Below are 13415 nucleotides of genomic sequence, written 5' to 3'. Positions count from 1 at the left end.
GCGTACGAGGTCAGAAGACGGCCTCCAGAGAAAGATGTAAAAAATCAGCTGTGCTGCAGAATGGAGATGCCCAAGAAGATAATCATGAAACGCAGAGTGGCCGGACTAAAATCACAGAAGAGAGCTCTTCATACAAGAAGTAAGAATTTTAATTTTGACTTTCAGGTCACGCAGTGGCCGCAAAATATTGGAACTTCAATCACAGTTCAGCTGAACCTGAATATTAATGCATCGCTCATCTACACATAACACCACAGATGACTGCTTTCTGTTATATCTTATTATATCTCATGTCCTGGTTTGTTTTTGGTTGCTGATTTTTTCTGGCAATAAGGTGAGGAGAGGATTTCAAAATCCCAAACCTGGGGATGGTGCCCTGCTCAGGAAAACAATAATGTCCAGTAACTTTAAGTCTGCAGACAACCAGCCAGCTAAACTTTTCATGTTTCAGCTGAATGCACACAATTGGTCTGCTGGCAGAAAGTCTTTAGAGCTTCTGCATTAATTACTCAGGACTTTCCTAAGCTCTGGTTCAGCCTGACAACACAGCTGGAAACACACTGACTCGATTATGGATCGACACGGTTAATAATTCAGTGTTGGAGAGCAGCGAGCTCACAGACAGAAAAGGGAAAAGAGTGATCAGTGGTGGGAAACAGAGAAAGCCTGTCTTTCCAGGCTTTCTCTGATCCTGTGATCAGGTTTCTGAAGAGGGGAGATGAAGGAGGAGACAGTCTGAGGGGAGCACAGCTCAGATTTTATTTCACTGAGAAGCATAAAGTCTGTGTGACCTGGGCTGGATGATAATCCAGTTTTATTGTGCTGACCTTCTTGATGATTGATTACATTATTGTCTCGATGCTGTCTAAATTAATGATTTCATACTAATGACCTTTTAAAAACTTACAAAAGAGTATTTTTCTAGCTTAAAGCTGCCAATATCAGATACACGCTGTGTGGCTAAGGTACAGCTAACTGGCTAACTACCCTCATGATAATAGGTATTACTGTAGAAATTAAATGTTAGTTATATATGTTTGTTTGTTCTAGAAGATTTATCGATGGATAAAATTATCTGACACTACAAAGAATTTAGCATCATATTGAAGTAATTAGGCAAGCTAGCCAGCTAGCATTCCTACTGAGGTATGAGGGCTTTGCTTGCTAGTTCATACTTCGCAAGTTCATTTGAGAGTCTGAACCTCCAAGGTGGGAGGACACAGTTAGTATTTCCCCTCAAATACATTTTTAACCCTTAATTTCATTTACTGGCCTGTGCATATGATATGCATAATAACAGATTTCTTTACAAAACAGATTATTAAAAAATATATATTTTAAGCATAAATAAAACACTGAAATAAACCAAAGATCACCCCACAGAGAAGACCTAAGTGAATCATACCCTGCATTTAATGTCTACCGAGTAGGGAAAAGGATGTGCCTGGAGTCAGGCAGTCGGAGCTCATGTTACCTGCCGAGAGCACCCGGCTCCCACAGATCATTTTTAAAACTGCTGCTAGCTGGCGAGGCAAGAGGCTGGTTGTTAAACTAGCGGGGTGGACATCTCCAAAAACGCCAGACCTTTTGTACAAATAGACAATAGCTTGATAAATCACATATTTGAGGTTAACCACAACTACATTCTCGACTAAAAACATCTTAAAGGTTTATTTTGTGTCACAGAAACATTAATATATTCAAAATGTAAGAGTTTGGCCCTACTTTTGTTTTCCGTTCCAAATGCATGCAGGTGAAGCATCCTTGATGGGTGGAGCAGGAACACAGTGGACTTTTAACTGGAGCTGTACTTGTATGTTTCACAAGTATGCATGTTGAGAAACAGCCATGAAATGCTAGCAAGCACGTTACAGCAGTTTTTAGCTAACCTGGTTGTTAGTTGGCAACCAGGTACCAGACCAGCCCCAAGGGGTTTGAATGAATTAGCTGTGCGTATCCCCTTTAGCTCACTAGTACTGTTTGCAGTTTAGCTGTGTTAGCAGTTTTTTAAAGACTGCACAAAGTCAGATTTTTCTCCCAACCACACTATTCGCCCATGAATTGACTCGCCTCTTATGTTAACTGTATTTTTCCTTGACAGTCTGCAATGCAAACAAATGACCTGAAACCCAAAGCAGCAGAGAGCTAGCGAAGCTCATCTTTCTTTCCCAATAACCCTGTCATTAGTTAAACCCTATCTGAAGCCACATATGCTTCAGAGCCTTGGTGGGTCTCTACTCTTCTCATGTTATCTGAAAGCACAGTTATGGTCCGTTCCATTTGAAATTCAAAGACAGAATTTTTTGAATTCCTAGTCTGAATTTTAAAGTCAGAGCAGGTCACCAGCCCCCACCTAACAATGAAGACAGTGGTAGAAAGCTTTATTTGTAAGTGGCTTAAAAAGCCAAATGTGGAGAACAGACCAGACCCTGTGCAGGAACGTGCAGAAGCTTTGATTTTAAGCACAAAAACCAAGCCTCACGCTGTTTAGCTAGTGAATTCTACCTTTCTAAAGAGCAAAGCAAATCCAGTTTTTTTGACTTTACCACTGGAACTCGCTTATCTTGGGATGACATCGTTCTAACATCGGGCTTCCCAGTTAAATGGAACGACGCATTAGTGTGTTGTGACCTCTGACCTTTTCCGCCTCTTGCTGTTTTCGTCTCTTCTCCACGGCCGCCACCTTGCGCTGCTGCTCCTTCCTCCTCTGCTCCTCCATCTTCCTCCCTCTCTCCTCTGCGCAGCGTTCCAGTTGCTGTTGAACGCGACGCTCTTTATCCTGCAGCTCCTCTGACAGCTCTGCGCACACACCGGGGTATTCGTTATTTACTTATTTAGAAACTCAACTTCTACTGTTTCCTCCACAACATTTTAAGGGAAATAATGCACTTCTTGATCCACTATACAGCACACTGCGTATCACAGGAAAGCCTCCAACAATCTGTGTGCGTTTGCCAGTGACAGATGAAGCAGACAGACCACACTCAGCTACACCAGCTGGACAATCGCTCATACCTCGAATTTTCTCTCCGTCGTTGCTTTGCTCTTTTGCTAAATGCAGCTGGGAGCCTGTAAAAGGAAAAATTAAGTGATTAGTTTGGCCGCCTGCAGGTTCTACATATGTTTGATATCTTTCATGTTTTATCATGTTGCTTTAGCTCCACCCCTACATGTAATCACATTCACTTTGTTTGGAATTTTAACCACACAAAAACACAATCTGAAAAACAGTTAAGACAAACACGGGAATGACTCAAAAATAATACTAACGTTAGTTTGCATCTATCTATGTTTCAGTGTCTAACCGGACGCTGACTCTGGATGGCATTTCCTTAGACTTCCAATAAGATTATGAAGAATCATCAGTCATTTTTTGACCAGGATATGTCCTTCAACAAACACATATTAAATAAATAAGTGTACAGAAGCTTGTTGTCAAAATTTCAGGTTGCTATCTTAAAAATTTCACTCAGTAACTCTTATCTTCAGGTTATTTTCCCAAGTTGAGTTATCTTCTTAGAAGTTTTTGTTAGTAAGCAGAAATCCTGAAATAATAACCCAAAATTTTGACTTCTGAGGGGCAAAAGAACCTTTTTGTTTTATTCCAGGGGCAGAAACAAGCTTCCACGAATATGACTGTGTCATTAACTTTTGTTTAATCTCTCTTGCAGGTTTTTGTTTTGCAAAGTCATTCACTTCCTGTGCTTGATTTTTATCAAAACAGAGTTCTTCCTTCCTGCAGTCACCAAGTGCTGCTCATAGGGGATGCTGTGATTGTGCAGTTTGTTTTCAGCTCACTAAATAAAGCCCCTGGAGATGACTGTTGTTTTGAAGTGGCGCTCTATAAATAGAACTGTCACCTTCTTCTTTATTAAAATACTGGGAGTATGTAAAAGGCTATGATGAGATTACACATTTACCTGGAGGGCTCCTGTGATTGGATGGTGATCGAGAAGGAGATGCGTGCCTGTTGGCGAGCAGTGTTGGCGCAGGAGGAGGGACCAGCGCTGTGTTTTGGGAGAGAAGAGTCAGACATGATTCACACTTGGCCGAGAAGCAAAATAAAGCTAAAAATGTAAAGCCAGAGCGGCAAACGTGACCACTCTGTCAATATGGAAGAGCAGGGATTAAGAAAGCTATCAGTCACAGGGCGTCCAGATGCAATACATTTTCTGTCAGTCACTGCTTCGCCTCTGGGGGTCAGATGTCAGAGCAAGACCCCTGAGTGTAACCTCCGGCCTTCTTCCTGCTCCTTTTTTTCCCTCTTAATCTGTCAAACTGACAGCCTGAAAGCAGCCAAAGGGCAACTATCCACCGTGCTCTGTGCATTCAATGGGTTTTTTTTTAAAAAACAAACAGTGGTCTTAACATACAGGCATTAGATATGCAAATACATGCAAACATGAGCCAAAAGTCCCCTCTCCCACACTCTGTCTCCAGTGTACATTACATCACATGCAGAAATCTGCTGTTTGTTTAAGAGGATGATCGAGGACTGTGGATGGTTAAAGAGCTGACAGCCCATAAAGAGGGATGGGTGGAATCAATATAATGTAGGATAGCAAACATAATCAGTTAGAATATTTATGCTGGCCTATCATAAAATATACTTCCCAAGACGTCATTTGATGTGTATCACTCACGTAGACCTCTATATATGAAATGCAACAACATATTTGTACAACGCAACATGCAAAACCATGCCTAAACATAAGAAACATTACACATGGAAAATTTATTTCCAGATGCACATATCTAAAGTAATTCTTCAGTATATGCGGATGTAACGCATGACTCTTTAAAGGTCTTTAAATGAAAATGCAGCGTGAATCAGTCCTATCCAGGTTAATGGTTGTGGGTTAATGTTTGTCCATGGGCGTTTCTGAGCGTAGGAAGATTACCCAGCCAATAATACACATTTAATATAAGATTCATAAATAGGAGCATATATTTTTCTCACCTGTCATGTCAGCTGGACCTGGAGCCACCTGGGTCATCGAGTGTTTTCCAGTAGAGGGACGTGACAAGAGCCAGAAAGACGTTAAACCCGCGGTACCCCACACAGGAGAGCGCCGGTCCGACACAGTGACTCAGGAGAAGTCTAGGAGGATGCTAGGAGTATGGAGGCACAGGGAGGGGAGGGGAGCAAGAGTGGATTTCTATTCGATGCTATAAAACGTAATCTTCATGTCAGTCCTCGTATATACTTCTCTCAGATAAACCAGAACCGATACCGCCAATGTAGCCATATTTAAAGCTTCAAATACAAGGGTAGCTTCAACGAAACGTCGGGACTACTTCATAAAATAAAAATAAAAACATTGGAATGAAAGAAAAAGATTAAACATTGCTCTTTGTGATATTATAAAAGTATCTAACGTGTAGTAAAAAAAATATTACATTTTCCAGCTTTTTGGTTTATAACGGAAACACGAACCTGTGACCGCTTTACATTTGGCTAATTTACATATTAATGCGCCCACTCGCGCTGTTATGCGTCGCTTAGCAACCAGGTAGCGCCTGTCGCTTGCCCAGAACTATAAAAGCAGCTTGGCGGAAGAATAAATCACTGTAAAGCAGCTTTACAACATGTTTATGTCACTTACTTTCATTTTTGTAACTTTTCAGATTAAATCCGTTTGTGGTCACAAAAGGACACATTCTTCCTCACGTGGCAGTAAAACTAGCTGAAATTGGCTCGTGACAGGCCGCACGTGCCGGCCCCAGCGATGCAGTTACGTCATAGATAATAGCAAACCGTGAGGATGGCTGCTGTAAATGTGGGTCAGTGCTGCTGTTTTCAGATCAAAACACACACACGCTTACTGAGTAAATAACAACAATGAGGTTTTTAAATAAATCACAAAGAAAAAATTAACGTGTGGACCACAGCCTCTCAGATACAGATGTTTTTGTGTGATAATTGCAGAAATCCAACGAACTAAACCAGCCGATGTCTTAAAAACGGTCAAAATCCGCTTCGGTGTGCATTCAAATTATATCATATTACATAAACCCAATAATGTGGTAAAATGGACCTTTATGAAAAACCTGCAGGACATAAGACACAAACACACAGAGTATAAATGCAGTATAAACAGATACCAAAGGTTCTGATCTAATTAGGTATTGTTTTTGCAAGCGCTGTGCCAGAAAAAGCCTGCATTACTGAGCTTCTTTCCTTGGTCTTTGTTCTCCCCAACGTAAACATTTAAGAGTAGAAATAATATGAAATAAGAACTTAAATAAGGGACAGAAGGACTGGTCAACTTTAAATAAAACCATTTGGAGACAAAGAGCAGGCACACTGTGAGCCTGAGGCTGAAGGATTCACCACAGCAGGTCGTCACTTCCTGCACAGCCTCTCCACACTGTAAGGACAAAAATACCAGCTTTTGTTCCCTGCAACCCTGAATGTTCTCAGCTTAAAGTGCCCAAGAGCACAAGGTCAGTTTATCTGTCCTGCTGCCACCATCAGACCGGCACAGGAAGTGCGTTAGGCGCCCAAAAACCACGATGCCAGGTCAGTGGAGTTAAGATCTTTATTGGAAACCCAGCCTTCAAACATCATAGTACATTTTAATTTTTTATTAATTCAGTTACAACAGCAACAGGCCCCACGTCGGCTAGAGCAGTGGTTCCCAAACTGAGGTGCTGGGCCTCCTCGGGGACTGCGAGGAGGGGAAATAGATATAATATGCTGCAGATATAAATCACTGATTTTTCTAGAGGTTCTATGCGATGATAAATGGCTGTGCTGTGAGGTTTTACTGGTTTAACTGGTGGGGATGTCTGCAAGGGGAACGTTTGGGAACCGCTGGTCTAGCGACCGGAATTGCGAGCAGCAAAGAGTTCAAAGAGAGGACAAAGAAACAACAACAGAAAGACAAATGAGGGAAGTAAACAGAAGAATACATCTGAGTCTTCTTTTGATTTTAGGGGAGCAGGATTGCCTTCATTCAGCCTGGGTTTAAACTAAAAATACGAGCTTATGTGAGCAGGCAGGGCGTAAAGGAAAGGGAGCAAAAAGCCACCGTGGAGGTCAACGCATTCTTTCTGCAATCAACAAACAACGATAAACGATCAAGGAGGAAAAACACAAACTAGTTAATGTTTTTATTGGCGAATCCAGAGATTCTGTACTCGTTTGTAAATTCCACAGTGTGAAATGAATATAAATACATTTTTAAAAGATGACATGCACTAGGTGTGAGATATTTTGCAGTCATGAGACAATGAGTGTGTTTTCTGCGCAGCTGTGTGTAAAATTAAGGAGGAAACAAAAAATCAAAACTGAGATGGCAGATTTGCCTTTTTCTGTTGCAGCTGGAAGCAAAGGGTAAAAATCTAGAAATGCTCCAGATGTTCACCTTACACGTATGATGCAGTCGATCAGCTCAGATTCTCCACAAAGGTGGGGAAAGCAAACTGTCGGCGTCATCATCATCTTCATAATCATCCTCCTCAGTGGTCTCCGTCTGATAACTGAGACAGTCTCTAAAGCAGCGTCTTGTCTAATAAATCAAAGTACTGATGGTGATCTCCCCCGTGTGAAATGCACTTAAAGTTCTCCAAACAACAAAGATGTCTACTGATGATAAACAAGCTGGATTAAACATACTGTATATTAATAAACTGTATTGGACTGGCATAGGCTGATCTTAATAAAAATAATTATTTTCGGTGCGCTGTGTTCGGCTCGAAAGATCCCAATCGGAGCATCTCTAACAAAATCCCACCTTCTCCCTCCAGTGGCAGGATTTTAGATCTGCAAAGAGGAAGAGGAAACATTTGAGTTTGTTCTGCACAATCTGATCCCAGCGTGCACGCAGTTTAGTTATCCACCATATTTGGACCAAACAAACTACTTCTACAGTTTATATCATGTTGGGGGTTAAAGTGCAACCAAAGATGGTGAGGATCATCAAATATCTAGAAAATCTCTCAAATGCATTAATCTAAAACACATGTGAAAAAAAGCCAATATAAGGCTGTTAGAAGGTGCAAGACTCCAAAGTCACTTAAAAACAAGTTTACGCCCAGGCTCGCTCAGCTAAACTGTCTCGTCAGAACCATCCTCACATCTCCTCTTTTTTTTTTTTTATTGTTTTAAATCAGAAATGAACTTAAATACGACCAATTATGATTTATAAGCTTTTTGTCTATAAAATGCAATAAAATGTGACCACCACAACTTTTTTGATGACACAAGCTCCAAGACCAAACTTGTTTAAGAGCAAGCAAAGCTCCACTGTGTCTCAGAAAATAAGGTCACTGATGGAGATTTAGAACTAAAAGAAGAAAGTAAAATTATGCTGCTAGTTCTTTATGTTTAATTCAAGGTGTTGTACTGGCTTCAAGACTACTTTTGGGATTATAATTCACTCCTGTGAAGAATTAAATTCAGGTACTTAGAATATATAAAAAAAATATTGTTCAATTACGCCAACTTACATCATCAATGTCCTCATCGTCATCTGCAATGTCATCGAACTGAATCTCATCGTCGTCTCCAGGTCCAAATGTGTCTGTCTCGTTGATTTTGGCTGCAGATGAAACAGAAAATGCATCAGAAACATCTCACGAGTACTCACGCCGACCCCAGAGTGAATCTAATCACGCCACAGGGTCGGACTGTGCAGTTATAGATGCTCTGAATGATCACCATCAGGGAGCAGTTTGGAAATGAGACTGTCACCACTTCTCCACCTTGCACGTGATTTATTAGTGGAGAAACCTTGAACTTTTATTTTGAAAGTTCATGCATGGCTAACCGGGTAGCCCTAACGCTTCCTCTATTGTTTTCCTGCAGTTGGTTGGGTCATCACCACGGTGCTGCTACTTTGCTCAGTCCCAAAATTCAGTATGTTTGTGATGTGCAATGAGGCCCTCTGCTGATCAAAACCTGCAACTATTTTCCACCTTGGATTTGCAGGAAAACAGAATCCTACTTCACCTACAGGTCTGACACAATAATGTTTGTGGAAGTTCATGGAAGTAAAACAGACACCAGACAACCAGCTGCAGTAACATTAACACAGCAAGTTTTTAAAAAACCGCCTCGTTAATGTGACACGTGCAGCGTAACTCACCGTGCTCTGGCAGCTCTCCGTACGCTTTCAAACTGCGAGCCTCGTCTGCGTTGTACTTAAGGATGACGTCAGCTTTGTTGTCCTGGAACAGAAGTTGGGGTTGAAGTTTGTGTTACTGATCACAGTAACTTAAGATTTTTTAACTAAGCCCCCCTACAGAGCCCCGTAGGTAGGACTCTCCATGTAAACACAACTGTGAGCAGTTTTCTGTTATTTGTGGCCATCATAAACATCAACATCTCTACTGATAAAACACAAATAAGTTTAGGAAAAGTAATTCAGGCTGTTAAAGCTTCACGGTGCCCTCTCAGTGACTGACAACAGTATTAGTGGTCTGATCTGAAGCCTGTGTGAGCCACCAACACACCTGATAATCCCTCAGCCCGACCAGGATGATGTCCGACGTGTTAATCCAGACCTGGAGGAAAACAAAACAAAGCAGGGATGAGTGGCACAGGGTCACGCTGCACTTTGTGACCCGCACACACGCTGACGGCGGCTGCCTGAGAAAATGCTGACGCGGCGTCACACCACAGAGTTTCCTCTGTGTGTGATGGTGGGAGAAGGCGACAGAAGGTGCTCGGGTCATTCCTACCTTTTTCCGGAGTTTTCCTCTGATGTGGCAAAGCCGCTTGGTTCCATCGAAGCACATCGCCTCCAGACGTCCGTTCCCCAACATTTTAATCACCTGAGCGTATTCTGAGACACAAGAGAGCAAAGGAAGCTTAAATCAACCCGTGATATACTCGCCTGTAATAAAGGGCTCGTACACTGTTCAGAATAGGAGGAATAAACCATTATGAATCTATTTCAGCTGCCTTGGTGCAAATGAAAGTGACAGATGCACTGGATGAGACAACAAGACAACCCCCACAAAGGGATGGCAGGTGGTGCCCACAGACTGCTCGCTCTTCCTCTCTTCTGACTGATTTTTCTCTAGTTTTGCTTTTAGTTAGTGTCCCGGCTACTGATGGTTGCCCGTGCAGTCCAGATCCTTCAGGATCTCCATGCCTGCGGTTACAGGAAAGTTTGCAGAGTCTCCCAGCAGAGTGCCAAGATTTGGAGTGGACACCAGCAGGAGCAGAGCTAGACAAAGCTGTAGATAACAGCAGGAACAGTATGTGCTGCTTTGCAGGTCACTCCTGTGCATGTTTCTGAACAAACTGTTCACACTGAGCACATGCGACAGACGTGAGAGTCTGAAGCCTGAAACACACTCCAGAATGACTGCAATCCTATCCTGGTGCTTTGGGTTCTTCCTGGTACAGAACAGTTCTTGAATGATGAAGGCAGAACTGACCCACACCTTCATCAGAACCTCTGAAGTGTTCTGTACCCATGCTTCCAAATAGCACCAGACTGTCCAGGAGGTCCCTGATTCTCTGATCCAGGTCTGGCAGGATCAGTGACACATGCACCGAGGCTGTAGGGAGTGGATCCAGCCATAAATATTTGTGAATGGCATAATGACACAAGATAGATCATCCAGTGATTGCAATGTTTAACTTTAAATTTTAATTTGTTTTTAAACCTGCTCCTCAGAAGGTTGTTACATCCGGATTTGAGCAGTGAATTTTTGAGCAGCTCCAGCTGGATCCTGACACTTCTAAGCTGAAGATCCAGTAAAGCCGGTAAACCCCTCAGTCATCCAGCGCTCTAAACATCACTGCTCTTAAATCCTTGCCTTCTGATAAAAGGGAGTTTTTCCTTCCCACTGTCACCAAATGTTTGTTTATAGTAGGTCATGTAAAAGTTGGGGTTTCTTTCTAATGCTGTGGGGTCTTTACCTTAAAGCGCCTTGACGCAACTGTTGGTGTGAATTGGTGCTATACAAACAAAATTAAATTGATATGAGTTAAATGACACCTGCAGGCTGGGGAGCTGGTGTGTTTTGACTGTCTGCTCATCAACTACAGCTGATATTTTAAATCCTCACAGCTTAACGAGACATTTTTTAAGCAAATATTTGATTTACCATCAAATAATTGTCACATATGCAAGCACAGGACTGAAAACTTCAAGCATTTTTTTGTTTGGATAAAACTGATTAGATTAGACTGAAAGATTACATTTCAATCTTAGAGATTTAAGTAGTTCTAACATGAACGATGAGCTATGACACTCGTTTACAATTCTTAAAACTGTGCCCAACTTACAATTGGGATTTTTTTTCCTCCTTAAATTTATTTTTGTCTTTTTGTATTCATCCTGTTACTTTCTAAACGTTTAGATGATATTCAGGTTTCGCCAAAGCATTTAAAATTTTTTATATCATGTCTTCATTTTGATTTCAAGTTATTGAGAACATTTTTTTATTTGCAGATGCTAAAAAAAAAAAAGGAAAAAGAGAGAGAGACATAATATAGTGAAACATAGCTCTGTGTAACTGTGTTTTACAGCTGATACAGTAAACTAACACTAGAACAAACTTTTATTATTACTATTTAAATAACTTTTCTTCTTCATACACTGACCACTACACTTTTAGTATGTGACGTATTTGTTTTAGGGAGGCACTTTTTATTCTGTTTTATTGAATTTAACGAGCTCACTCTACAGACCCAACTTATCCAATAATATGCAGCTTTTTAAACAGCACTTTGTTTCATTCATTTAAAAGGTTTAATTATTTTTTTTACATTTATTACATTTTATTTTGTATTTTACTCATCACTCTCCTTTGTGTAACTCAATTTTATTTTCCCATAATAAGAAACACTGTATTTTAACTGAGACATACTTTAAAACCTTAATAGTTCACTCTTCATCCCACTCACATCAAACACACTAAATTACTGTTTGTTAAGGACATGCAGTGACACTTAATCCTAGACCTTATGAATAAGTTTATACTTCGTCCTACTCCTTTTTGAACACGTAAATGCGTCAGTGCTATAATGTTGTCAGTGTTTTGTTTACCTGACAATTTTCTGTAAGGCGCTCCTTTCTGTGAACAGCATTATATTGTGCAAGCAATACTTGCATACTTGCTTAGCTCGGAGGTGAAGGCAACTCTTCTAACCCACAAACAGAATAAACTGAACCCACACTCACCCTGTCCATCCTCCTTGAACACCAGCTCCCTCTTCTCAGACTCATTTTCGTTCTTTCCACGTCGCCGATTTTTACCTCCTTTACCTGTAAACAGAAACAAGCAGAAATACATTAGTGGTTTGTGTCAATTTCACTGTTTTGTTTTTTTAAACGTACATATAAATAATTTTGGCGCCATAAACAATCAACCAACAATTAAATGGAAAAACACCAATACTAAGATTTCATCAGGTTGGCTTGAGTGGAGTTAAATTTAATCAAGCTTAAGGCAGCTTTTTGTTTAGCAACGGAACAAAAATGACTAGAAACACCAGAAACTTCTGCTAAACAAGACAACACTGACACCTTGTTTTAAGTACGTGTGAATGGTTCAATTTCAGTTATCCAAACTGGCGTTTTATCGTGGTACACAGCAGAGATGACATTAATTTCAACGCCTGTGTGAGCTTCTCTCTGAAAGGGGAACCGGACAGAAAGAGGAGCTAACCTTTATGTTAAGGGTCGTAACATCGTCCAAACGCTACAATACCATCTGAAGAATAGTTTAGAACCCAGTATAAAGACACTCTGGTGTTTTAAAGGGCTGAATATTGGTGGAAATTGGAGGCGGATATTACGGGCCGGCCCGGGTGGGGTAACTAGGTAGAAGCTAGCTGGTTAGCTGTAATAGTTAGCAGCGGACTACACCAGTAATCAGGTTAGCTCAATCGTTAACGGAGAAGGAGAACTTTATTAGATTTCTCCTAAATTCACAGTTACCCCGCATAGAACCAAACAGAGAGGGTAAACATCACGTATACCACGCTAACGGTCGTGTAAACGAGGCTCCGCGGGGCTAACTAGCAGCAGCCGGTCGGTGTCACGTTTTAGCTGCGTGTGTCCGCGGCGGGCTCCGACACAATCAACTGAAACTCGTCGCTAACGGATGGCTTCCCGCTAGCCTTACCTTTATTTTTGGGCATATTCTTTCACGCCTCGGTCACGGTAGTTCCGCTCGGTAGAAATGACCAGCTGTTAAACAATAACTGTTCACGAGAAGTGAGCGAATGCAGAGAAAGCACAGATCTGACGAGATGCTAGCTACTCAGCGTCGAATCACTCATCAGAAGTGCGCATGCGCAGACCAGGATATTCAAAACCTCAGTACTTTATTGGAACAGGGCATTGTTACAGAGACAAAGCGCTTCTTTCAGTAAAGAAGCAACAGTGACGAAATTCACCTCTAATAAATGTAAAAGTACCGTAGTAGTAGTAATTCTTATTGCTTAT

The 13415-nt window shown here is 41.3% G+C and overlaps 2 protein-coding genes across 7 annotated transcripts in view; both read right to left on the bottom strand.

Moving 5' to 3' along the window:
- map7d2b (MAP7 domain containing 2b) overlaps positions 1–5401 on the bottom strand; it is a 32283-nt gene extending 26882 nt beyond the window's left edge. For 2 of the 6 annotated variants that reach the window (XM_076888453.1, XM_076888454.1), the window contains exons 1-4: positions 4961–5401; positions 3921–4007; positions 3016–3069; positions 2639–2799 (exon numbers count right to left, since the gene is read on the bottom strand). In XM_076888453.1, the coding sequence (XP_076744568.1) occupies positions 2639–2799; positions 3016–3069; positions 3921–4007; positions 4961–4997 (339 nt within the window). In that variant the 5' untranslated portion in view covers positions 4998–5401. Of the gene's footprint in view, positions 1–1725; positions 2157–2638; positions 2800–3015; positions 3070–3920; positions 4008–4960 lie in introns of those variants that run through there. The other 4 variants (XM_076888456.1, XM_076888457.1, XM_012915782.5 and 1 more) reach the window with 3 other exon arrangements.
- Positions 5402–6528: 1127 nt separating this feature from the next.
- On the bottom strand, positions 6529–13268 carry eif1axb (eukaryotic translation initiation factor 1A X-linked b). Its single transcript, XM_004574452.5, has 7 exons — positions 13093–13268; positions 12147–12230; positions 9688–9791; positions 9460–9510; positions 9093–9174; positions 8455–8546; positions 6529–7768 (listed from the first exon to the last, which is right to left on the bottom strand). Exons 1-7 carry the CDS (start codon positions 13106–13108, stop codon positions 7763–7765), a joined length of 435 nt encoding a protein of 144 aa, XP_004574509.1. The 5' UTR covers positions 13109–13268; the 3' UTR covers positions 6529–7762.
- Positions 13269–13415: the final 147 nt, after the last annotated feature.

This window comes from Maylandia zebra, linkage group LG9 (assembly GCF_041146795.1).
Source record: "Maylandia zebra isolate NMK-2024a linkage group LG9, Mzebra_GT3a, whole genome shotgun sequence".
NCBI lineage: Eukaryota > Metazoa > Chordata > Actinopteri > Cichliformes > Cichlidae > Maylandia > Maylandia zebra.
This window is presented reverse-complemented; position numbering and strand designations above follow the sequence as displayed.

Coding starts and splice junctions, on each gene's coding strand:
- eif1axb (XM_004574452.5), bottom strand. Junction 9,792..12,146: donor GTTCAAGGAGGATGGACAGG/GTGAGTGTGGGT, acceptor CTTGTGTCTCAG/AATACGCTCAGGTGATTAAA. Junction 9,175..9,459: donor TCGGGCTGAGGGATTATCAG/GTGTGTTGGTGG, acceptor CTTCTGTTCCAG/GACAACAAAGCTGACGTCAT.